The sequence below is a fragment of the Mastacembelus armatus genome, chromosome 12, assembly GCF_900324485.2.
Source record: "Mastacembelus armatus chromosome 12, fMasArm1.2, whole genome shotgun sequence".
Classification (NCBI taxonomy): Eukaryota; Metazoa; Chordata; class Actinopteri; order Synbranchiformes; family Mastacembelidae; genus Mastacembelus; species Mastacembelus armatus.
Genome location: NC_046644.1, coordinates 13,213,855 through 13,240,877, shown reverse-complemented (window position 1 = coordinate 13,240,877; position 27,023 = coordinate 13,213,855). Strand labels below are relative to the sequence as shown.

Sequence of the window (27,023 nt, the reverse complement as noted above, 5' to 3'; positions counted from 1 at the left end):
GGTAGTACCATCCTTGAACCTCCTACAGTACACGTGTACACACACACACACACACACAAAGAGTGACTGTGTATCCAAGGGTTTGTATGTGTGTGAGTATGCATGAGTGCTGATTTTAAGCTTGCAGAATCAACCTAATGATTACTAAAATTAAAATGAATCGTCTAAATGAGCACAAAGCACTTTGTACTGAAACTTGCAAACACATACAGACTCAATTAGCTGGCTCCAGCATCACTGCAAACGCAAGCACACACACCACTCACACTGCTTTAGCTTATTCCATCAGCTGATGCCCCCAGTTCTGCTCTTCTGCCTTGTGAGCCAGATGCTGAGAGTGTGTGACGTGCATGTGTTTGTCACTACTGCATGCATGTTAAATAAAGGCAAGCAGGCTGCAACAGGGGGTGTGATTTGTACGCCTGGTGATTTAGACAAAGTTTTGATAAGGGTATAAAAACACTGTCATAAGCTTTGTCATCATTTTACACAGCACACACACTCACACACATGCGTGGACACGCACGCACGCACACACACACACACCCAGGCTCCTCTTTCGAACTAAATAATGTGATGCCATGGACAGTGACAATAATCCCCGTTTTAAAAGCATCTTATCTGAGTGGACAGATTTCTGCAGGCTGTGGGACAAGGGGGTAGGATGGGCAAGAGACTTGTATAGAAGAAGGGGGAGGGGAGTGCCTATGTCCTGAAAGTCAGAGAGGGATTTACGCCATCGTTCAATATTATACTGCACATGTAACAAAGGGGGGAAGAGTGGGGCAACAAGAGCCATTGGTCAGGAGAGAGACAATTGGGAGAGATGAAAAGAGAAAGCAAGAGGTGAGAGAGAGAACTAAAAAGCACAAAGTGGCAAAAGGCTGCAAACAAATGACAAGATGTGACAGTCAAGAAAAGTAGGTAAAAATAACAGCTAACACTCATAAGCTCCTAATGCTTTTGAAATAAAACAACAGCACAGTGGAGGGAAACAAAGGGATGGGGTTCTAGAAAGAGATGAATGAAAAATAACAACAGAAGAGAATAATGGATGTGGTTGGGGAGATAAAGAGACATAACTCCCTATGACTCAAAGTCAAATCCCCCTCATTAGCATATTAAGCCAATAAAATATTCATTGGGATAAATGTTACAGGAAGGAAGCTATAAGCCTTTCTAAAATATAATTTCTCACTTTTTGTTTTTCTCACTGATGTGGATGCAAATTGAATCCACAGAAAAGAAACTATTGTATATTAATGAGAAAATAAGAGGTATTTTTAAATCTGGAGCTTTATTTCCAAAAACCAAATTAGGAGTGTTCCATTAACTTCAGCCAGCCTGAGAAAAACAATTGGAGTAAATGAAATAATAAAAATGCCAACTAATTACATTTTAATTTTTCACTCTATCTTGTCACCACTTTTCATATTACAGATTCAGCTTCAAAATCTTTCATGTTGATTTCTAAAACAAAAGGCAGGTTTTTATAGTCACAGTGTAAAAAGAGGCAAGAGAGAAGTCAGAGAGAATGTCATATGTCTTAAACAAAGAGCCCTAAAAGCTCATTATGGTACTCGACTGTTGAAAGTCAAGATGAGTGCAACAACACAATTACAGACAGAAAACCAGAGGAAAGTGTTTCTCTGGGGGGAGTTTCTCAGCTCTGCTGTAAACACTATGAGGATAAAATTTTCCCCACTTTTCCACATTTAAGATTCTGACAGTCTGGTTAGTTTGAAAAGTACATTTATTATGCTTAATTCAAGCACTGACAAAATTTCCATGTCTTCTGTATAAGTTAAAGTACTGTATTGATACTGCCCATTTGCCTTGTGTGACCTTAAAACACAAACAAATGTGCACTAATTGATGTAATGTCATACAAATCATAAAGTACTAAAATATTACATTAAAAATATTTGCAGTAGTTGTTGCACTAAAACTGAGCTGTCTTCTTTTAAAATGTGAATATCTGCCACACTGCAGGAAAAATATGCATGTCTACTAGGGCAGAGGAAAGACAGTGTGACAAATTAGAGTTAAATAATTGAACAGTGAAGTGAAAGAGCTAAGAAAAGCAGTTATTGGGATACACTGTAGAATGGAGAAGAACCTACTTACCCACTTTTAACTCAGCCAACACTGAACTCTTAGACGTCACATCTATCTGCTACCATCTGGGAAGGTTTGGGCTATGAGTCTCCAAATTATGATGGCATGAAATTTACTCTTCATTTTTATGCATATGGTCTATTGGCTGTTTTAACCACTCTAATAACCACAGATTTATCCCAATATCTCAACAACTATTAGATGGAGTGGCATTAAAATTTTCTATGGACATTGTAGGGATGGCCTTTCCAGCTGTAGAGTCTTACTTGCTTTGGTATCTGTGTGCCTGGCTAGCTTTTCTAACTGAACAGCGTTTACTCTCAAAGGCCAGAGCAACAGTTAAGAAATGTGTGATCAGAAACCGATGTGTGTTTGACAGCTCGAGCACAGACTGACAAAAGAAATCAACTTTGGGCTTTGTTGTCCTGTCATACGAAAACAACAAAGTGGATCTTGTCAGTACTATCAATGTGAGTGCTATTCAAAGTCTCCCAAGACAGCATTTTGTACTAAGATGTACTGCTTGTTTACACTTTTGTCCTTCTGGTGGAATGCCTTTATAAAAATTCATTTCATTAGAAATTAACAGTAGCCCCCTATTTAATATTCTAATATCTCAACATGCACAATCTATTCAATGTATATTTTTGCACATACATTTAAGGAATCAAATCTTAATTCATTGAATCAAAGAGATGATTTGGTGAGACTACATGCGTGCTTGTGTGTGACCCATAACATTTCAGTAGGGAGTGACTCAATCTGTGTTTTTGCTCCAGTGTCTGCCGGCAACACTGTTGTGCTGTAACACCGGTAACCCCAAAGTGTTTAGTCTTCATTACAAAGGTCAGTGGAATTCACTCACACACACACACACACACACACACACCCTCACACACGCACACACACACACACACACACACACACACACACACACACACACACACAGAAAGAGTAAAACTCGAAAAGAGAGTTAAGGACACTGTTTACAAAATGTCTTTACGCTTTTATTTCTGTGTTCAAACTCACCTTCTCTGGGTCAGTAAGGGATCGTACACCGAAGCTCATGCAGCCTAGTAGTGCACTCATCCTGTTGATAAACAGAGAGAGGAAAAAAGTGAATAAATAAGTAGAAGATAAAAATCAATGAATACCCCCAAGTAAAACTGATGTGTAATCTAACTCGTCTGATAAATGAAATGTGTTTCAGTCGTCTAAAACCATTAAACAGACCAAACAACAAAGAGAAATTAATCAATGTTTTTTAATATTTTATAGTGTTTTTCATCTTGATGTCACAGTAAATGTATTATCATACATATGTTAGAATAAACAAAGGTACAAGAAGAATCCCTTAGTTGAATCAGTTTTCTTAAAATCATAAAAATAGATAAAATGTTTTAGGCAATATAAATGTGTTACTTTGGCAATATTTTTCATACATATATCAATATGCTGATGTTGGATAAATGTTATTCTTCAGAGTATGTGTATGCATGTATTAGTGGTAGTGGCAGAGACGGTTGGGATGTTTAATTATGTATACAAAATAAAGAGTTCTCGACAACCTCCCAGCTGGACAGGCCTAATGCAGCTGCTCAGCCAGTTTTGAGGGCAAACTGGCCGTCAGCACAAATGAGCACCTAAAATGATTCTTGGCTCCACACAGTAAAATGAAGGACTGTCTAAAACAAATTAAGGTCTGCTCAAAAATACAGTGCCTTGCTGTTTTAGAAAAAAAAATGCCTTTACAAAAAGATGCATCCTCTAAATGAGATTGCTGGCCAGTTATTTCATTAGTCAGGAACTGTTTCTGTGTATCTGTGAAACTATCTGTGCAAAACAAATTTGATTATCCATGATGATTAACATTTCTAAAAAACATAGCACTTTTATCTCATAGCTGACCTTTGAGGTCTCTGCTGCTTATGTGAACGGCAATGAGTTCCTAAAAGTTCAAAGATGTGCACATTGTTCCTTTAATTCTTCTCCTGTCAGCTCCTTTTGCTCTCACAGGAAGATATCAGGTTCAAAAATGACACCAGAATACATAATTCTCTATTCAAGTACAGAGACCAGTCCTTTCATGTGCAACAACATGAACATTGGTTTGAATGAAAAAAAGCTGTGGATGGAGTCATTCAGGCCACTCCTGTTTCATCTGTGATGATATACCACTGGTGCTAAACAGATGCTGCCCAGGATTATCATAGAAGTCTACAAAATTGTCTTCACTTGACAGAGCATCTGGGTAATCCATGGTTATGTGTGTAATGGTTCTGTGTGACTTTGAAATATGTGAGCAAAGCCTGCTAAATACAACTCTATGTACCATAACCTTGGTTCTGAGCCATTCAGTGAAGAGACATTTTGAGCTAGGAGTTCATTTATATATGTTGCCAAAAGGAGGGCAGAGTGCCCTATGCTTTTAATGAATCAGGTTCTTAGGCAAGCTACACTTGGAATCTTATCAGCACATTAAAAGTAACAAACTAATATTCATGAATGAATTCCAGAAAGTAATGAAGAATATAGCTTTAGCAAATGTGTACCGCTACAGGAAACATTTTTCCAACTGGCTTTTCCCAATTACCAGTGACCATTTGGTGTGAATGAGGCTTAATTACTTACCAAAGATGAGTAAATCACTTTTAATCTGTGTCCCAGAAACTGTCCTAAAAAGGTCTTTATCTTGATAATCATTCCATGATCCAAACTCAACCACTCATTTGATTGTGTGACTCTATACGGTGTGTACACATTATTTAACATACGTGTTGTATGTGGCATTTATTTATTTGCTAAAAACATTCATTTTTAAATAAAACTAAAGGAAATTACTGTGATGATTCCTGTCTCAGCCGTGTACAGTTTAGCCCTTCAGCCTCAGTCCTGTCCAGCCAGCAGACGCTCTCAGACTTTACTACATGTCAATCTGACTTTCTCATTTACCTGCTCACGAGTCTCTTTCTCACTATAATCACCCAGTCAGTCAATCAGACAGTCCCATCTTGATTTTTTATTTTTATTTTTATTTTTTGTCCTTAACCATGAACTGAGCTTGCCAGCCTTTGGGTCCTCCATCCCACACCCTATAAACCAACTATGACAACTACAGTGATTCCGCCTAGTTCATAGTAAAGAACCGTATGAAGCATATAAAAGAAAAAAAATACCGTCTTTAGTATTTTCAGCACATTGTGATGCTTCTCAACACAGCACAGCACAGCACATGAAATGTCTGACTCATTCAATTATATGTCCTGAATCCCCAGCAATGACCCTGTTTTTAGCTTAAGTCTGCTGGTGCAGGGAGAAGAGAGGAACACTTTCACTCTGCCAGATTCAGAAAAAGGGCATACAATGAAACACTCACACGCACAAACACACAGAAGCAGGCAGCCGCATCAATTAATAAAATGGTATTTTGTTGACCTAGTATGAAGCTTTGTGTCTGTACATGTGTGATATACTCACTATAGTGTGTTACAGCTTCTTTAAAACAAATATTTTAAAGTTTATAAAGTAAAACTCACAAAAAATATTTTCTTCGCTATCTCCTCAATACTGTCATTAACCACACTGTTCCAGGAAGTACCTTGTTATGGAGTCAGAGTTCCACATTGTGAAGAGCAGCCTCTTATCAAGGTCCTCCTTACTGACAACACTGAAGGAAAAAGAAAATGAGTTAGCTGGTCTCAAACAGTGTTCAGGTAGAATGCACGAGCAAAATTCAAACATGGCATCATTGCATACAAAGTCAATGGAAAGCTGTGATTAGACTGGATTAAATTACTAGGTCTGTCTCTGAGTCAGTTCACTGTCTAGCCAAGCTTGAATAAAATATGTGCTTATCTTAGATTTTTATGGATCTACTTTATATACACACACATAAAGACCTAAGATCATTCAGAGGATAAACTGAACATAATCACATATACAGCCTGTGTATCTGTTAGTACTGAGATTACATTTATACAGTTGGGCCACTGGCTGTTTGGGGCAAATCAACACATACTGCCAAGTCCACAGCTCATATTTGTGCTTATGACACAAGGAAAAAACTTGCCTTGCTTTCCTTTTCTTTTTATTTGAACACAAATTTAAAGTTTACTTTTAACTACATCATTTACTATATGTATTGTTCCCACTGGAGCGTTAAATAAACACCTGTTAACAATGACATTTTAAAAGCACACAAATGAAAGTAAAAAGTTGTGTATGCATATTACAATGCAGTCATTTACATATTCCTCAGATGTAGTGTGCCTCTTCCAGTTATCCCTATAAATAACTTAAGACTAATTGGAGGCAGGTAGGATACACTGTGTACTTAGGCTAAGGCTCAACTGAGTCTTAAATGAAACACAAATATTATTTTTAAAAAATCTCAAAATTGTTTGCCACACTTCTTGTAAAATTATTTGTTATAAAAATTGGCTGAATGCTTACAAGTAAAAGGTTTGTAAGAAGATGGGGTTCCTACAGTGAGGAACCATCTGAGTCTTCTGTCTGCCTGTAGGATCACTGTCGGGGAACATACCAACCTGAAGACACAGCAAAACAAATGTACAATCTCATGTTCACCGGTACAGTGCCCACATTAGTTTTTTTATATCATATTAAAATAATACCTTAACATATGAGTGACATGGTCCCTGGCACTCTTCCAGCATGCCCCTTGCCTCCAAAACTGAACACAGACAGAAGAACTGTAATATGAGAAGATTTTACAGACTGATGACCTTCTAGTCATATACTATATACAGTACATATAGAGTTTTTAGGTACTGGACCCTGAAATGTCAGGAATGAAAAAGCAACATTGGATCTATAAAACTCAACTATGGCTCACATACTTTTTTGGCATATGCAATGGCAAGCTGCTATGGTAAAAAAAAAAAAAAAACGGCCTGCTATGTCTAATAAAAGCCATTTTATTGTGGGTATTTTACACTGTGCCAAAGCACAGCACTAAATGAGAGTCCATTCTACTGATGTTTGCTTAGGGAAAACAAGAATGCAGGGCTTTGGAAGCTAATGGCCCCATGTGAAAATTCAGACAGGATGCTTGGCATGATGTGATCTAATCTACAAGATTAGATACAAGGACAAAATGTCAACCTAATACAGAGAAAATCATTATATTTTTTAAACACATAAAGGTGGTGTTGTAGACTTACATTATCTTGATATGTGTTTTTAATATTCTGTTCCCCTTCATAGATGTAAAAAGAAGTACAAATTTTTGCTTATTAGATATTTCATCTTTTGTGTCAGTGTGAGTGTGTGTGGTTGTCTCTGTTTGTCTCTATGTGGCCCTGTGATGGACTGGTGACCTGTCCAGGGTGTACCCCTGCCTCCTACCCCAAAAGAGAGTTGGGATAGGCTCCAGCAGATCCCCGTGACCCTGGTTAAGGAATAAGCGGGTATAGATGATGCATGGATGGATCTTTTGTGTCATGAAACAGGAAAAAGTGGACATGGACAAATACTGAGGAAAAACATTTAGTCTGTCATCTAATGAGTAAATAGTCATTTGTACAGAGAAATGACAGGGGCACAAAGATGCTGAGAGGGCAGATATGGAGTCAACCAAAAGTAGGAGCATAGCTTTGGTTGCTGATTGACCAAAATAAACAAATATTAATGTGCCCAGCTTCCCTCACATGTACCCATGCATTTTCTCATTGTTGACAGGTGATGTGCACCATGATATTCGACATTTTACTTTTTGAATGAAAAAAAAAAGTTGCCCTGCCATGTACTTTTGTTATATTTTACATATTTTTAAATCAATATTACACCAGCTGCAAGCAGGCACACAGTGTATACTGCTTTCTTTTGAAGTGAACATGTGTACTGTGAGTTTCTAAAACGACTTACCACTAACTGCAAGCACTTCACGCTTCTGGATGATTGAGAGCTTCAGCTGACCTATTGAAAGCAAGAGAAGAAAGGTCACAGAGTGGAAGGCATCACTGTTGAACGAATCGTATAATGGTTCCACGTTTTGGGGAATATACTCATTCACTCTCCTGCAGAGATCAATGCCATCCTCATAATGATAAATCAACTGCGGCTGTAGCTTCTTATTTGACAGGGATGAGTATATCAATCTTCGTATCTAACTCTCAGCAAGAACATCAATAAGCAATTTACCAACTAAGCATAGTTTAGCTACTTTACAACTACACTACTTTTCATTTGTCTTTCAAAAATCTGAACAATCAAACACCATGTGGAGCCTTACAACATGTTGGACCACACAATATCAGAACGGGCAGCAGAGGAAACACAAGCAGCAGACATGAAAATGCTACCCACACTCAAACCAAAAAGGTCAACTCTCTAAGGGCATGCGTGTTCTGTATCTGTTCACACTAAATCTCCCATCTGAAGACTAAAGAGTTGATCACCATAAATGTTTTTCACTATTAAGTATTTAGTGTAACTTAAGGCCCTTGTATGTGTCACTTTTTCTCCCCCTCAGTCACACTTTCAATCTGTCTTTCTCCCCTTTCCTGTGCAGTTAGCAATGCTAGGAGACTTCTTAGCCATGTTGGCATGGCCACTGCTAACATTGGCTTTGTGCTTTTTCAAATTAATCCTGCTCATAAGAGCACAGTCTGAAGCTAAAATGTGGGAGCCCCATTGTGTGATAACTTGCTGGCACTTCAGAGCTTGGGTACAAGGGATGTTTGTCGTTCCCACACTGAACTTGGCATGGTTTTGTGCTGCTGGCTGTGCAAAAAGAACAATGTAAAAAAAAAAAAAAAAACTTAAAATATCTTCCTGGTACATCTGTACCTGTCTCATACAAAGATAGTTACGAAGCAGTCTCAAAAGTACCAGACTCAATTTATATCATACTGCAGGCATAAGCCAAAGCAAATGGAAAAAAGGAAAATTCAGACTGATGAAGAGTTTGAGGAGTGCTGCAGTATAAGAAGAACAAATGGATGCCGATGAGTGTAACTCCGAGGTTGTAAGGAATAACATAAAATTCTACCATAAAGCATGCATTTTGTCCAGAGGAGAGATCAGTAAAAACTGATCTGATTAATTGTAATCCATGTAAATTAAACACCTTAGATAGGTAGACTAGCATAGAGATTAGTGTCACCGCTTTTTCTGGATTTGCATTTTGGAAACAGCTGTTCATTTTTTTTTTTTTTTTTTTGCAAACACCAATTCTGGCCCTCAGCAGAATAACAATGCAGTATAATATTTTCTTACATGAATCAGAACCAAAGAATGCAAACAGGGTGCACATTGTTATTTAGTAGGCCTTAACTAAAGGCAAACCCTCCCCTGCTTCTTGTCATGCACTGCTGGGAAATTCATCTTGTTTAAGTGAACACAATATGCTTACACTGACATTTAAATGGGTCAGAGGTATTCATGTTTGTAGTAAACAAGCAATAGGAGTACAGTTGAATCTGTATTGATTCGTTAATGAGATTTTCCTTCATTTTTTAAACACTGATACTATGATACACAGTGTGGTACACAGAGTCAATAAACTGCTCCAATGGATGGGGAAAAAAATAGTCTTTGTAACATCAGCTAATCCAAGTATGAGAAACTTAACAACCGCAGGGTAATATCAGTCTATTGGGATTTTAATCAATTGAAAATAAACATGCAAAGGTTTTCATAGGTAAAGGGAAAAAAGACACAAATGAAGACATGAAGCTGCCTTTTTAGAACTACATGTGCTGTAAGAGTGGCATACTAGCATTCTGTAAGCAGAGGTTACCGCCTGTGAGAGGCTGAATTAATAGGGCATGGCAGACAAGACAACACTGTGGGTCAATGCATGCACAAATGAAAAGAGACCCAGGTCACAACACATACACAAGTACAATAACACACACCCAATCAACAGCCCCCAAAACGCAACCGATCTGAAATTCAGCACATTTCTAATATTACTTCTGAATTTTCAGAAATTCTTGCTCTTTTTCATTAAATTACTAGAATTTATGCATGACTACCCAATCTATCTGAAGACATTTTCATCAAAGAATAAAGTTCATCTGTCACATGAACTTCAAAAACTTTTAATTATACCTAGAGTTCAACAAATCTTAATGACATAAAAATTGACTTGACCTGGATACGCTGCTGCCATTTATTCCTGAAGATTCCCTTCTCCTTTATTCACAGTATTGGCTCTTTAGAGATGTCACCCTCAAACTTGAGCCATGGGACTGATGTGCACAGCAGGCGTTAGAGCAGCAGAGAATTTAAAATGTCAGGTTTGCTCAGGTGAAGGAAGGTCAAGGGAAAACAAGCCTTTAGTGTTAGGGAGTTGCCAAACTTTCAACCTTTACCGGGAATGAGAAAAAGTGAGTCTCTAATTAATGTAGAATAATAAAAGGTCTAAGAATGAGACTTTTTATAGCAGCAGTAAAAAATAATGACTCACCTCAACAATAAAAGTATTCAGCACAACCGAGAGGCAGTGTAGGTTTTAGCTTACAAAAGAAAGAAAACTAGACAGGAAAGAATAAAAAGGCTAAACCTAAATAGAGTGCTTAAGAAAATATTTATTACTCAGACTACAAAAAACAAAGATTAAATTTTCTAATTCTTACAATTAATAGAGTCATTGTTGTAAAGGTCCAGAGTATTCACAAAGCTGAAAACAATTTTCATTTATCTGAAAATGAAAACTATGTTGTCTGGGGATTTAATAAACCTACATTTTATGTTCAACGTGTTATTGTCCTCAAATTTCAACATTAGTATCACACTTCATTATGATACTAGTTTTAGTGCCTCAGTGTTTCTATTTATCCCTGGGATGGTCTGTGAGGGTATTTTTTAATTTTGTTTCTCAAAGCAGTCTGAAGAAAATCAACAGCCATTAAGTTGCAGACAAATATTATGCAAGAAATTACACCAAGCTGGCAAAATACTGCAAGTTATAGATAATTAGTAAGATATAATATAGAAAAAGAATGAGACAAACAAATAAAAAAAGGCTTAGAGTCAATAAAGATGTGAAAGTAATATTTTCTGTAAATATAAGAGCCATTATGAAAAGTTGAAAAACTGCTGTCTATAGGATTTAAAGTTTGCATCAGAGGTGAGCACCAATTCATCCTATTTCAAACAAAGGGGTAACAAAGAGCAGATTTGATGAAACAAGTTGTCCTCTTGTTACATTGCAGAATTTCTTTTAAAAGACTTGTTATATAACTTCTCAAAACTAATTTCCCTCTGAGTTAGCTGCCAAACCTGGTGAGATGCATTATCTAATCAAGGAAGCAGATGAAATTTATTGTCTGCTGAATCCAGAGGGAGAGATACCAAGGCCAATGTCAGATGCCAATATGCCTTGACAGACAGACCACTGCACCATTCTTTGCTGGCTTCAAAGAGGAAGGTTAAAGAAAGACTGCAAATTTCATACTTCTACAAGGCCTTGGCCTGTACTTAATATTGAATCATCTGAATTGCCCTGTGTGCTTTAATCATAATGACAAGGAACTTCCATCTATTACACATGGTCACTGGCAAGCTTATCTGTTCTGAGGAGGGGAAGATAAATGTTCCATGCATGGAGGAAAGTATGAAATCCAAACACAAATAAGGTGAAAACAAAAGAAACTAAACAATTTTCTTGGGAAATTGCCTGTATATGCATTTACTGATTAAGTGATTTGGAACTATGGAGAACTCACAAGCAGAATAGTTTCTCAGCTCAACCCAAATAGAACTGACAACCTGCCATTTAGCTTTTTTTCCAGTTTCCCCCCATTAAATTGGAGCCATTAAATGGCTTTATAGGATCAGCTCATTGTATATTTAAAACCTGGTTCACAGTTTTTGTGTTGGTCCCACGTAACAGTTTAAGTCTGACAAATATTTCTTATTCTCTCAATATGTCTCCACTGTCTTTTCCCCTTGTTACTCTATTCGCTCCCCTTCCATCTATAACTTTTCTCTGCCTCTTCCTTTTGGTCTGACTAAATCCCAAATCCCAGTCAGTGGTGCAGCAATTACCTCTACAGGGAGAGCACAACTATCAAACAAAACAGTAGCAAAAGACAAAAAAGACTAAAGCTGAAAAAAACAACACACTAACGTAGCTCAGACCTCTCCAGTTACAGATCAAAACATCTAAAGACATAATTTTATAAATATATCTATCTATCTATCTATCTATAGTCTAGTTTTTCTAGCCTCAGTGCATGCATGTGTGTGCAAAATTGTGCAGATGGCACATAATGACTGACATAATTAATAGGTAGAAAAGTAGCTGCACCCAGCTGCACGTGTATAGTGCATCAGTAATCAGTAAAGCCTTCTGCTATTGTGCATGCTCTAAAAAACAGAAAATAATGCTCAACTCACATCCTATCTTAGAAAGTGGAGGTCCAGTGTGGTAAGAGTGAAATTATACTGTAGATAAAAACAAATGCCAGAAGGGAAGTGAAAGCATTAAATCCTGACCAGGATTGTGACTGTAATTCAATCTTTGGCAGTGAAAAATTTCCCTGAGGGGGGACCATAGACACACTCTGCTAAACAATAAAAGCTACCTGGAAGAAGTCCAACACAAGAGCTCTCATTCTGACTAAATTAAACACAATGTTTGAAGACTGCAGAGGTCAGTCAGTGCCATTAGAGAGTAAGAAAGGTGTCCAAACAAATGTTGGGGGTTGTACTGAGGCCTATTTGTGCCAAATGGGTCAAACCTGGGCATAGCATAAGCGACAAAAACTTTAACTAGTCCAGCTATATTTTATATGTTGAGAAGTCAGTTATAATACCAAGTTGTCAACAGAAAAAAAAGGGGGCAGCTAGACAAAGAAGCATTTGGAGAAGAAGCAGAAAAGGTGATAAAGGCAAAAATCAAAGCCCAGTGCTTGGCTGATAGAGCAGCACTTCAAACAGGAAAGAAAAGCAACATATGGTACTTCATTCATTCACGCATATAAAAATAAAATACACATTTTCCTGATGTTTTACTACAAAGCTGCATGGAAATTAATCTTCTAAGCAGGCTTTTAAATTTCACCACTGTCAAAACTTCCCCTCAGACATAATTGCATTGCAGACATGAAATACAAAAGCCTCCTCCACAACTGACACAGCACTCCAGTAATATCTTATCCATATTCATTTGTGTGGACAGGTACTGGATAATGGATGAGGCTTTATTCCCAGTAAATAGTGCAGGTGCACCCTCCTCCAGACTGGCTAATACCCTTCATAAATGATTTAGGGTGTCACCAGATAAGGAGGGGCAGCCTCATTACCAGACCAAAGGACTTGTTGCTACATCTGAGCCCACTTGTTGCAGCTAGTAATATCCTTCTCATGTTAGACATGCTGCGGGATCGGGTGTCTGTGCTGTCAGACCTATGTGACACAGTCTTTTATATAACATGGACACATTCCTTAACCGTCACCATGAAAGAAAGAAATACAGATCCTGCCAGGCAGACAGAAACTCTTTTGTAGGATGCCATAGGTTCATGCCAAAGCTGTTCAACAATCATATACATCAATGTAACATGACAGTCTACTTTACTCAACAAAAAAAGAAAAGGAATGCAGCTCACCGTAGGTACTGAGGAGAAAGGATGATGTCTCAGAGGAGTTGGCAGGGGCCTTCCGCAAGTAAACTTTGAGACAGGTCATCCTGAAGAGAGAATGCTCACTCGTGCAGCAGACAAGATGGTTTCAGCAACTATAGGGGAGAGAAGACATGAAACGTGATGCTTGTTTGTGTTTGTGTGTGTGTGTGTGTGTGTGTGTGCGCGCGCATATGCAAGCAGTTAGTGAGAAAGATCAGAGAAATGAAATGGTTTTTTAAAAATGTACAGAAATGACAGTAATTGTATATTTGTGCCATTTTACTTCATGCTTCAGCAAGAGTTAAGATGAAATCTGTTGCTATATTCAGTTGTCTTTTATCCAAGAATTCTGTGGGTTCTAGCTGTCAAGACTAGTCACCATTTTCATCTGCACATTTCAAAACACACAATCGCCATGCAGACAAAGATATTTTATTACCATTCATTAAATGTGCATCTGCACAATATGCACAAAAGTACAAATACTCTATATTCTGTACTACTGATTCTCTTACACTACAGTTTTCTTATTTACACAAACGGGCAGCCAATGGCCAAGATTTTACAATTATCTGCCCTAAATTTGGACCAAATAAAGAACATACAGCAACATTACTAAGCTTAGATATGGTCTGTAAATCATATACATTAGACAAGAACAAAATCCATTTATATAAACATGTCTGAATGTTCTTACAAATTCTGTTTAATCTGCCTGTTGTTAATGAGCCAACTACTGGTAACAGATACACACAAAAGTACTAATAACGTGAAAGCCTGAGGTTAACTTAACAATGCCAGTTCAGTTTCCTAGAACTGATGTGGTAGTTCACAGAGAACAAACACTGACAAAAGCAGCCTACAGATGCCTCCCAAGCCAACAACAATAATAAAAAAAAAACAAAACAAAAAAAAAACATGTTTTTAATACCTAGATTAAATCACCAGTACTGTATTTGTAGCAATAATCCAGTACTGTATTTGTAGCAATAATCCACATTGCTTTATAGAATGACGTAGCTCACCTCGGGCTGCATTGTGACACAATAGCAATAGCTACAGCCCACTGTTTTGACATCTTGCCCAGTGGCAGTGAACCAGTAACCCAGAGATGAACTTTCCATATTAATCCTGATTACCACGCTGCCCACCCACTAAGAAGGCAGCCAAATCAAGCTTTATTTAAGGGGGATGGAAAAAAAATCTGGTTGTTGAATTGCCTACTGCCTACCACACACAGTGTCCCAATTTAAATCAGCAAGGATTGTATACAACGTGCACACAACAATACCATGGACTTCGAGAAACTATTTTGGGCTGACAAAAAAATATATTGCCAATTATCTCTTTCGCCTGCCTCTCGGCCCTTCCTCAGGACTTTGAAAAGTCATAATGATTTTCCCTTTTCCTCTCATTCTGTCTCTCTGCAAAAAGCCCCTGATTCATTTGCTCCTTATCAGTTACAGTGAAGGGAAAACAAAGGAGGTCTCTGAAATTCATACTCTGCTTCCCTGCACCGGAAACTGGGCAGATAATACCACAGTAGCATGGCATGGTCCGAACAGGATTTTCACGTGTCAGTCTGCCACACAGACACACTAAAATACACACACTTTTTAGGACGCTTAGGTTCAAACATTTTAGATACAGGCATATATACTGTAAATACAGGACAACACCAGTCCAATAAAATTAAACAAGGCACACAGTTTTTAGTTTGTTCATTTTGTGTACCTACTTGTACTTATTGTGGTATGAGCAATGAAAAAAAGTTACTTGTCACATTGAAGAATATCAAATAGTTGGCATTTGTGCTGTGAAAAATGTTTGACCAATTTATTGTCAAAATTAGCTGACACCCAGCTAATCGATAAATCAAATTGTACCAGTGCAACATATTTTCTATCTACCAGTGCTCTATTATTTTATTAAAAGCTGTAACGTACAGTGACTTATTGTATAATGAGTGTATTAGCAGTAGAGTGCAGCAGTTTTAGTCACTGAACAAGCAATAATTTGTGAGTGAAAACCACAGAGGACAAATAGTCCCAAGTTCATGCATGATAAGGAACTGCAATGTACAGCCGTAGTTTGTGCAAGGCAAAGGAATGTGCAAAAGGGGAAATATCCAAAAGGAAAAAAAGAGCTGGGGGAGACTTCATTAAGATGCAGAAGATAAGTTCCACAAACCAAGGAAATTTTATATTTGCAATCGGGGATGACTGTACAGGTTTGACTGTAGGTAAATTCTATCACTGTGAGAGAAGCCTGTGTGCAGAGATGTCCAGATTGCCTCAAAGGAAGCTGAGCAGCTAGTGGGAACAGACTGAACTGACTGCTAAATGAATTGAGCTTCTAGAAATTCATAGTAAGTAAGACCATGATGTGAGGCACTGACATCAGCCAAATGTTTAACTATAAAAAAAAAAAACACTAGAGAATTAAACTATAGGCTTCAAAACATCAAAAATCTGGTCAACGGCTCGAGGTAAAGGTGCCAAGAAAGAGAAAAGACCAAAACCACCAATGTAAGTTTCATTTTATTTTCTGAGGCATAAGAGATCCTCATTATTGTTTCATGTCATAGAAAGACTAAATAATTTGTAGTTACCTCACAGCTAACCTGGATTTCATTAGCTCAAAAACATATGACTCTAGGGATATGGAAAGTAAACATTTATCAGGAATGTTAAAAATAGTAGTAGAGTGGTTTGTTTTGATATTATTGTCCTCCTGATAATCTGATGCAGTGATTTATAATGCTATTTTCTGATGAACATGCACTTATTCTCCTAACCATTTCCTGAGAACCTCAGTCACGGGCATACTGCTTATCAACAAACAGCACCTGCTTTTTTGACACCAAGATTTCTTTGAGTTGTGGTCTTGTTGCTGTTTTGTGCCTGGTCCTCTCTTACAAATTTGCAATCTCTTCATCAAAGCAACTCCAGGAATCTGTGATACATTTCAACATGACATACTGATTTTATGAAGCTCAAGAATGGCTGTAAGGGATCAGGCTTGCAGAGCTCACCACAGTAATGCTATAAATCTCCAAGGACCATATAACAAAACCTCACTCTGCTTTGGAGTTTATGGCTGTTGCATTCTTTTCTGTTTTAGTCCTGTTCATTTGGCATGTCAGCATGAGTTATAACCATTGAGGCCTGTAGTGCAGCACACTTTGCTCTGGTAATCCGGGTGCCTGTGTAAAATCTTCTGTAGACATCTTTGGAAAGTATTCAGCAGAACATTGAAAGAATGGGTATTTTTTATTCCGAAAGTCATCTGCAGTAACACTTACTGTACATAAATATAATTTTGAGGTATTTTGTAGTTGTCCACTTGCATTTCATTTTACTTTCTATCTTTGCTACATTACATTTTGGAGAAAAGTATCCATGATGATAAAATAGGTTTGATTCATTCATTCTTTTACATATTGTGTAGTCTGCATTTTGCCATAAAGAGACTAATCAAGAATTAGTTCGTTCTCAATAGATCTGCTGTACATACTGCTGAATTTGACATTTTGCATTTACTATGTAATGAAATGCATTTGTTTTTTCAGAAAATATGTTTTTGTATTTAACTTCGTGGTACTTCACAAGCTATTATTTCCCACAAACATACATATGTGTGAAACAGCATGCACCTGTGTTGAATGTTGTGCTAATGACAGCCTTTTTAAGTGATCAATCAGAAGTGGATCATTTTATCCTTTGTTTTCAAAATGCTGTATTAAGACAGCAAAACATGAGGCAGGCCAGCCAACACTAGTTTTATCAAAAAATACAATGGCACAGCCTAGTGGACATACTATGTAATGCCATCTTGTGACATTCCCCACCACCATGGGACCGGACATTCAATTAATACCCACGCCAATGTGAGAAAGTGAAAATGGAAGTCCAAGTGGCTATTCAATTTACTAGGGTCAGCAACCAAAAAGAACTATGAAAAAAGCACTGTAAACAGTACCTTGATAGGATCCAAAACTGGGGCCAGTCTTTAATGGCCCTGTTCGGCAGCGGGAGACTCGCTAACAGGAATAATTTATGAAGAGCTTCTGCCCGAATAACCTGAAAGACCCCAAAAAAAGACCAATTATCCGTCACAACTAGATGGAGCCAGTGGAGTTTTCTTCCTCAGGTGTTCTTAGACCGGCTAGGGGCGGCCAGACGTCCCGGTCCCCAAGTGCTAGTGAAGATCCCAAGATCCTATATATACACATATATATATGAAATATACCATCTAATGACAGTCTCGTGGAAAATAAAAGTTTATATTTACTGCATCGAATGCATGTGCTTCAAATTTTTACTAACGCTAATTCCTGACATATTTTCTAAACATATGATGCATTTCCTATTTCATCTGTTTCACAGAATGTATCTCCGTTTACTTATTCTAGTGTTTAATGAATACTGATATTTCCTGTATCGGCTACACGGTGCAAATCAGCTGCACTGCTTTAGTCGATTGGTTGATGTGGGCTCAGGTGTTTCATCTTAATAATGTTTAATTGTTCCGTCATTCCCTGCTTTTACATTAGAGTCAAGACCACATGTATGAAAAGTCAATAATTCTCAACCTGCAACTTTACCATAAACGTTTAACTTGTAGCCTACCTCTTAACCTGGACAGGAGACACTGCTGGCTGTCTTATTAGTTTGTTTTTTTTTCGCAAGCATGGGAGCAATTCACATTAGTTAAACTGACGCATTTTGGTGAACTGCGCATGTGCTACAGGCAACCATGGCAACTACGTTTGAAACATACACGAATAACGCTACACGTTGCCAACGTAACATATTACGTAGCGTTTCAACGTATGTTATGGCTCTGGGTTGATTAAAGCTAACTTTATCTTCACGTGTCGCCACAATAACTGCTGGGATTACATCGAAGACATAAAGTGTTGCCAAAGAAAACCGACTCCAGCTAGTTGTTACGGATAATTGGTCTTTTTTGGGGGGGTCTTTCAGGTTAGTCGGGCGGAAGCTCTTCATAAGTTTTTCCTGTTAGCGAGTATCGTTAGCAGCGTGGTGGAGCTGTGTGTTCCTAAGTCTTAATGCATTAGCTAATGAATGTGCCTAACGGTTTAACTACAAAACTATAAAATCTTCTGTTTTCTAGACTGCTTCGATTGTTGCCACGTTTACCGTACGCTAAGGGCTCAGTTAGTTACGTGGATACCATCGAAACGTATTAACGTTAACGTTAATTGCCATAACAAGTAGCTAAAGACATGCAACACAGCACCGTGAAGAAACAGTAACATACCCGTTTTTCATATAACGTTATATTTGACAGCCATGGAGTTTCTCCCGGTTCTTGACCCTTTGGATAAACCCAAAGAAGGAATGTGGTAAGTAAATTCAGACTGAATAGTTACACTGAAAATGTGATTTGTTCTTAAAAAATCCTTTTGTTGCCTACAGGTATTCTTTGATACCCAGGGGGAGTGCTCCGGGTGTTAGTGTGGGTCACACCTGTACATTCATCCCATCTGGAGAAGGAGGAAAGGGAAGCATCCTTATTGTTGGGGGAGCCAACCCCAGTGGCAGTTTCTCATATTCCCATATTATAAATCTGGGTAAACTAACAGATATGTAATTTATAGTACATGTAGGAAAAAGGAGATTGTGAAAACAGATGCAAAAAAAAGAAAGATTTCAGTGCTTTTGTGTGCACTGTGTTTAATATAGTATGTTTTGACCCAACATAAACAATACTTCCATCACCATAAACTAAAGATTAGTCAAGATAAAATGAATAATTGTACTTGTCTGCACCAGATAATCATGAATGGGACATCCCACAGTGGGAGGGTTTGGAGGCACGGTACGAACACTGCAGCTTTGTGCCAGAGAGCTACCCTCACAGCTTGTGGGTGTTTGGGGGCGCACAGCAGAGTGGTAATCGCAACTGTATCCAGAACATACATCTCACAGGTAAATCCCAGTTATGTAGCTATTATTGCTGTGTTATCATGCAGATTGCTTGTACAATATATGTCCACTGCTTCCTGTAAATAAAGAGAATCCACTGTCATATGTACACTTGTCCAGACAGTGGATCTCACTGGAAGACTGTAGCCGTAAATGGGATGCCCCCTTGTCCCAGGACATACCACACCAACTCAGCCTGTCATGAGGACAGACTGTATGTCTTTTCTGGTGGTGAAGCAGGAGCTGCACCAGTGTCAGACCAAAAGCTTCATGTCTTTGATACAGGTTGTGTTGAATACACCACTTTCCTAACATTATGGAAACAATTAGTGTTGATTTCACTTTGACTCCCAGTGGTCAAGTTATAATATATAAATGTTCATGTTGCCCACTGCTTAGTAGTAGGTAGTAAAATCACATTTACATTAAATTATGTTGGAAACAGTCATAATTACCATGGTGTGTTAATTTCTATATTGTGTGTGTGTGTGTGTGTTCCAGTATCTTCCACCTGGTCCCAACCAGAAACACAAGGCAGACCCCCACCAGCCAGACATGGCCACGTTATCGTAGCAGTGGGATCAAAGATCTACATTCATGGAGGAATGACTGGAGATAAATTCCACAATGATATGTACTCTCTTGACACAAGTAAGACTAAACTCTCTTCAATCTTTGTCAGAGTATTTACATTTCCTAGCTACCTTGTCTCAGATGATCACAGTAGAGGATGAAAATTTAGATTGTTAGAATCTAGGATTAGGATGATTAAAGGTTTTTGTTTTAAAAAATAAATAAAACTGTGTGTCGTGTGTTCAAAGAGAGCATGAAGTGGGAGAAAGTGCAGTCCAAAGGAGACATCCCACCAGGAGTAGCAGCCCACTCTGCTGTTGTACTGGACAAGAACATCTACATCTTTGGAGGGATGACTGCAGAGGGAGCCAGCAACTCTATGTATAGATTTAACAGAGGTATACCAGCTTTAACCTACAGAAATAAATGATTTACTTTGTATTGTATATAAATTAAGTCGTTTTGTTCTTAAAAACATAAATTTGTCAATATTGTAATGTTACACTCTGCTTGCAGATAAAAGTAGATGGACCCTCATGAAATTTGAAGGGGATATGCCACCTAACCGCCTGGACCACTCCATGTGTTTGTTGCCATGGAAGGTGTGTGATGAGAGAAATGGAGATGAGGGACAAGCTAAGAGTCCAACAGCCTTAGAGACAATACATGTGGTTTTTATATTTGGAGGGATGGATACTCAGGGCGTCATATATAATGACTGTATTGTGACTGTGGTGACATAATGTGCCTTGCTGCTGTAATATTTACTTAAGTTGTATTAAAGTGATTATAAAGTGCTTGCATTTTTTTTTTTTTACTGGAAGATCTGGAACATAAGAATGGTTGAATATTGAATCAGAAGGACAATTGAAAAACATGTTCTCTAATGATGTACTTAAAATTATAAATGAATGCAACAAAAAGACATTTTGTATCAAACATTTATTTCAACATCTTTCCAGAAGTACATTGACCAGATTCAATAAATAACTTTTAGCCTAGCCTGTGAACCTTACTCAATGGACCCATAATCACCTGTACTCCCACCCCACCTAACTCCACTAAGTCCCGTCCCCCCCCCCCACTACAGATGCCCATCAGGACTGCCTTAGAATAGCAGTAACAAGCCTCATTATCCAGGCTGAAGAATATCTCCGCCTTCCAGCGAAGAGAATACCTCTCACACACCGAAACTTTATTTTAAAGTCTTTCTGAAGATTCAGTATGGTTTCTCGTCACTGCCACCCCTTCCCAACCATACCTCTCACTGTTTGAGTCCCATCAGTTCAGTATGTACATCTAGGTGCAACTACCAGAGAGGCAAGGGGTGACAAACAGTTGACTTCAAACCTGTCTACAACTCATCTTTCTCATCTTGCTCACCTTCTGCACCCTCAGGTGGTGGTCCTCCTGCACTACCATAAAGCTTGCTGATAATGGGTTGAACAACCTCCTCCAGTTCCTTCTTCTTAGCCTGGAAGTCTTCCAGCTCAGCATCTTGATGGGACTCCATCCACTCAATCTTCTCCTCCACTGCCTTCTCAATGGCTTCCTTATCATCATCTGACAACTTGCCTCCAAGTTTCTCCTTATCTCCAATCTGGTTCTTCAAAGAGTAGGCATAGCTCTCCAGCTCATTGCGGGCATCGATCCTCTCCTTCAGCTTCTTGTCTTCATCAGCAAAGCGCTCAGCATCATTCACCATGCGTTCAATATCCTCAGGTGTCAGACGGTTTTGGTCGTTTGTGATCGTGATCTTGTTCTTATTGCCTGTGCCCTTGTCCTCAGCAGTGACTCGCAGAATACCGTTGACATCAATCTCAAAGGTAACTTCAATCTGTGGCACACCACGAGGTGCAGGAGGGATGCCAGTCAGGTCAAAGGTGCCCAGCAGATGGTTGTCTTTCGTCAGAGGACGCTCACCTGAACAGACAGTCAATTAAGTTTTTGCAATGTTCTCCATATCAGGAACATTTAAATACAGTAAATTCTTATTTTTAAAATGTAGGTTGCAGTGTCTAAATCTTACCTTCATAGACCTTAATGGTGACAGTAGGCTGGTTATCAGAAGCTGTAGAAAAGATCTGGGATTTCTTGGTGGGCACCACAGTGTTCCTGGGGATCAGTTTGGTCATTACACCACCAACAGTCTCAATACCAAGTGTCAGGGGGCACACATCCAGAAGAACCACATCTCCTGCAGAGAGGAAATCATTTAGTAACAGGCCAAAACGGAAAGGTCAGCTCAGTAGAACAGAGATACATTCTATGGAGGGAGAAAATTACTACATTATTATTTATAACTCACCTGTGTTCTCCTCTCCAGAAAGAACTCCAGCCTGCACAGCAGCTCCATATGCCACAGCCTCATCAGGATTGATGCCCCTGGAGGGCTCCTTGCCATTGAAGAACTCTTTCACCAGCTGTTGGATTTTGGGGATACGGGTGGAGCCTCCAACCAGGACAATCTCATCGATGTCAGACTTCTTCAGGTCAGCATCTTCAAGTACCTTCTGTACAGGCTTCATGGTAGAACGGAACAGGTCCTGGATAAAGATTATAAAAAAAAATTTTTTTTAAAGTTAGAATGCTTTTCAAAAATGTTTTTACAAAACTAGGCATGTTTTGGTTGTGTAATTGTCAGTATATTAACAATTAAACTGGTTAGATAAACTTACCATGTTCAGCTCCTCAAACTTGGCACGGGTCAGAGTCTCAGAGAAGTCTTCACCTTCAAAGAAGGACTCAATCTCAATGCGGGCCTGGTGCTGGGCAGACAGCGCCCTCTTGGCTTTCTCAACCTCACGACGCAGCTTCTGCACAGCACGGTTGTCTTTGCGCACGTCTTTGCCAGTCTTCTTCTTGTACAGCTTGATGAAGTGCTCCATTACACGCTGGTCAAAGTCTTCACCTCCTAGATGAGTGTCACCGTTGGTGGCCACCACTTCAAACACACCATTGTCAATGGTCAGGAGAGAGACATCAAAAGTACCACCGCCCAGATCGAACACAAGAATGTTCTTCTCGCCATCCCTCTTGTCCAGGCCATAAGCAATGGCAGCAGCAGTTCTACAGAACACAATAACAGTATAAGAAAGGAAGCAAAATATTTTCAAGTGTTAGACAACTGATCATTAAATCATTTTCAGTGACACTTACGGCTCATTGATGATTCTCATAACATTCAGTCCAGCAATGGTTCCAGCATCCTTAGTGGCTTGGCGCTGAGCGTCATTAAAGTAGGCAGGGACAGTGACCACAGCATGTGTGACCTGAGAAAAAGATGATAATGTTAAATTATATATTGTTTAGTCTAGGTTTTTAGCTGCATATTTGTTTAGACTTTTTTTGTACCTTCTTGCCCAGATAAGCCTCAGCAGTCTCCTTCATCTTTGTCAGCACCATGGCAGAGATCTCCTCGGGGGCAAATGTCTTCATCTGGCCACCACCAATGTCAACCTGGATATGGGGCTTGCTCTTCTTCTCAGTAACCTGAAAAGAAATGTGTAAATATTAATGGATGAGGCATGCTCAAACATTACCTAAACACCTTTAGGCCTTACGTACATTATGTTTACTTGAAAATGTTATGAACAGAAACCTACCTTGAAAGGCAGATACTTGATGTCCTGCTGCACAGAGGGGTCATTCCAAGTGCGGCCAATCAACCGCTTAGCATCAAAGACCGTGTTCTCAGGGTTAGAGGTCAGCTGGTTCTTCGCAGCATCACCAATCAGACGCTCACCTTCGCTGGTGAAGGCCACATATGATGGGGTGATGCGGTTTCCTTGGTCATTGGCGATGATCTCCACACGGCCATTCTTGAACACGCCAACACTACATCAAAACATTTGAGAGCTTATTATTTAAAAGGATTTTTTTTCAGTGCCAATTAGTTGCATAATTACATTGTCTTCTAAAACAATCAGGCTAGAATATACTTTTAGCCTTACCATGAGTAGGTGGTCCCCAGGTCAATTCCAACCACAGTGCCCACATTCTCCTTCTTGTCCTCATCATCGGCAAACACAGTGCCGATCACTAGCATTACAACCCACAAGAACTTCATCTTTGCTTCCATGTAGCGGGTTCACAAAGAAATCTGCAGAAAAGAAGTGCAATTTTTAAAAAACGTGGCCTTGAGTTCGTGACGTAGGCTTCCCAAGTTCACGCAGCAACTAGCTACTGCTAATGCTAATGCTGGCTGTCATTTACTGGGTTCCAGCCCCATGACGAACGGGAAGCATGGCACTAGCGGCTGCGGTGAAAGAATATTGTATGGGCGAAATGGGCGACGTACGGCTGGATCTTCGGATGGTTACAGCACCGAATAACATTAGCTAACTTGTCTCCAGCCGCCGGTAGCTGTCTAACCACGTTAGCGCTCCTAGCAAACATGAGGGAACATATCTTTCTATAATGAGAAGCTAAAGTACGTTCGTTCGCATTGTAAACCGCAGGAATATTAAACGCATATATGCTTTTAAAAAGCAATTGTAAAAAATACAATAAATACACAATAAATATATCTTCAAACATTACCCTGGCTGACTTTATCGTGATGAAACGGTCTTAAAATGTCGTTGAATAAAACACAATAATACGTTGCCATATTATCATATTCATAACAATGTTAACACTTACCTTATTCGAAGTATTATCCGTGAATTAACGGCCTCGACGATGCCCCAACCAGTAATAGCCTCTTAACACAAAGTGTACGTGTCTCTTTTATCTGTTCAATATTCTTTCCTCTGTGTAATGATGTTGAATAAAGTGTGCTCTCTCCATTTATAAGCACTCACTTCTTCCCCGTCGTGGAGGCCTGCGATTGGCTGAGCAGCTGCTCGTTGGAACGCGCTGATTGGCCTCCTCCGGCACGCTGGCTGCCGCTGATTTGCACACATCGGGTATAGACGACGTCACGACTTTTGCATACTGCCTCGGTGCTGATTGGCTGTCTGTCAAGGGGATTCAAGAACACAGTTGGCGCAAGGACATGCCACTCCATTGAACGAGGAAGGGTGCATTTTTACATTTCAAACATTAGTTAGTGCTCCCCTTTTTACATAATGGCTCCCCATATGATGTGTTTGACATTTATTCTCATCTTTCTGTTTTAGGCTGTGCGATTCTGTGACCACTGTGTTAATAACATGAATAGCAATGATGACTCACAGCAGTGAACAAGAAATGTTATTTGCATGTGAGTAAATAGCCTTAAAGGAAATGGTGTTACATCAGGTGGACTGGATTGTCTGGATGTTTCATCAGTATATGTACACAGGTACAAATAAGACCTGGAAATGCAATCAGTCTGCAATAATTTGACTATTACATTATAATATGGATCATATTGATCACAGACATAGCATTACTGAATTACTTTGCAGACTGCAGGATGTAAGCAGATTATAACAATAATAATATCATCTATAATACACTATGTTCTGCTCACTGTCACATATCTCAAATATGTTTAAATAGGTCAGGGTTAGGTAACTGGTTACTAAAGTCACCTTTGAATCTATATGACCTTAGTATTTAGACCTACGGCACGCTGTCAAGTCTGACTGGAAATTGAATACTGAAGAAAGTATTATATCTAAATATACAAATAGTACCTTGTTTTGTTTACCTGTTATGTGTATCTTGTCAAACATATGGTCCTCTTCTGTTGTAGTTCAGCCCTAGTCATCATATGTGTAAATTATTTGAATACTACTTGTTTGAATAATTCTTTGACAACATAAAAATCTGACAAAATTAGCCTAAAGAAATCAGTTTTATTTAAAGAATTTATATTTTATTGATACCAGTTGCAATGAACTCTCCTGACTCAACATACTACTCATTTCTAGAACATTTCTGAATTAATTTTTCTCAGATTTCTAGAAATGACAAGAGAAATAATAAAATCTGGGCTTGGGGGGGGGGGGGGGGGGGTACTGGCAAATCGATAAATCTTCAGCCTGGATGTTGAAAAAAGACAGAATAATAAGACAGACATACATGCTTTAGTATGAAGAAGAGAAGTCTAGAAATTTCTTGCCTAATTTACATATTATGTCAAGCAATGACTACTTTTATTCTTTAATTTTTAATGCCTTATATTTAAACAGCTCTTCATGGTGTTCTCCCTTGACTGTATGACTTTATTTTTTCCCTGTTGGGCACTTGATGTTATGTGCATCTGTCTCTTTCTTCTTTAGTTCAGTGCCATATGTCGGACTGGATGAGAGACAGTATCATACTGTACTTAGGTTTATCTTTAGAGGGATTCTTGATCCTCAGCTAATCTGTGGTGCTCCTTGCAAAGCTTACACACTTACAGATGAAAAAATATGTTTTTTTATGAGTAACAGATGAGAGAGAGAATGTCCACCGTTGGAGAATGGTGGGTCTGGAGAGCTACAGCTGAACACAGTGACTGAAAAGATATTTTATATAAGGCCCTCATTTAGTCTGACACAGATTTCTACATTTAGAAAGAAGACACAATAGTTTCTATTGTTTTTTTGTGGAAAAGTTGACTATATCAAAGAACCAAAACAACTGTTATTAAATTCTACACTTGAGACTTACTAAAATATTGAACTATGTGACCTAATAATTATAAATAAATTTAACTTTTGTAGCTGTCTTTGAATGAAGAAGCTTGTTTCATTTTCTTTTTTATTTTCTCCTCAGCTACTATAGCTATGGCTGTTGGCTAAATGCTGGAGGAAGTGAGACAATAAAATGCAGACATTTTTTACATAGCTAAATTGAATAATATTCT

At 38.7% G+C, this 27,023-nt stretch overlaps 2 protein-coding genes across 3 annotated transcripts; one reads left to right on the top strand and one right to left on the bottom strand.

Moving 5' to 3' along the window:
• The first annotated feature begins 18,533 nt into the window (after positions 1-18,533).
• rabepk (Rab9 effector protein with kelch motifs) lies at positions 18,534-21,039 on the top strand. Of its 2 annotated transcripts, XM_026296698.1 has the most exons (8): positions 18,534-18,703; positions 19,032-19,086; positions 19,160-19,314; positions 19,517-19,672; positions 19,790-19,954; positions 20,171-20,320; positions 20,491-20,640; positions 20,759-21,039. In XM_026296698.1, the coding sequence occupies exons 2-8, from the start codon at positions 19,034-19,036 to the stop codon at positions 20,983-20,985; spliced, it is 1,056 nt and encodes a 351-aa protein (XP_026152483.1). In that variant the 5' UTR covers positions 18,534-18,703; positions 19,032-19,033; the 3' UTR covers positions 20,986-21,039. The 2 variants fall into 2 exon arrangements, with proteins under 2 accessions (XP_026152483.1, XP_026152482.1); XM_026296697.1 differs by having other exon boundaries at positions 18,534-19,086.
• A 130-nt stretch (positions 21,040-21,169) lies between these two features.
• On the bottom strand, positions 21,170-25,048 carry hspa5 (heat shock protein 5). The gene is made up of 9 exons (XM_026296696.2): positions 24,887-25,048; positions 24,196-24,344; positions 23,848-24,079; positions 23,597-23,734; positions 23,402-23,514; positions 22,921-23,311; positions 22,551-22,788; positions 22,272-22,439; positions 21,170-22,165 (listed from the first exon to the last, which is right to left on the bottom strand). Exons 2-9 carry the CDS (start codon positions 24,321-24,323, stop codon positions 21,597-21,599), a joined length of 1,977 nt encoding a protein of 658 aa, XP_026152481.1. The 5' UTR covers positions 24,324-24,344; positions 24,887-25,048; the 3' UTR covers positions 21,170-21,596.
• Between the last annotated feature and the right edge of the window lie 1,975 nt (positions 25,049-27,023).

What these genes read in the sequence shown, in the direction of transcription:
- rabepk (XM_026296698.1), top strand. Translation starts at nt 19,034, where the DNA reads ATGGAGTTTCTCCCGGTTCTTGACCCTTTGGATAAACCCAAAGAAGGA. An exon ending in AAACCCAAAGAAGGAATGTG is followed by an intron (nt 19,087 to 19,159) that starts GTAAGTAAATTC and finishes TGTTGCCTACAG; the next exon opens with GTATTCTTTGATACCCAGGG. An exon ending in GCTTCATGTCTTTGATACAG is followed by an intron (nt 19,955 to 20,170) that starts GTTGTGTTGAAT and finishes TGTGTGTTCCAG; the next exon opens with TATCTTCCACCTGGTCCCAA.
- hspa5 (XM_026296696.2), bottom strand. Translation starts at nt 24,323, where the DNA reads ATGGAAGCAAAGATGAAGTTCTTGTGGGTTGTAATGCTAGTGATCGGC. An exon ending in TCAAGTATCTGCCTTTCAAG is followed by an intron (nt 23,735 to 23,847) that starts GTAGGTTTCTGT and finishes ATTTCTTTTCAG; the next exon opens with GTTACTGAGAAGAAGAGCAA. An exon ending in AGGCTTATCTGGGCAAGAAG is followed by an intron (nt 23,515 to 23,596) that starts GTACAAAAAAAG and finishes TCTTTTTCTCAG; the next exon opens with GTCACACATGCTGTGGTCAC.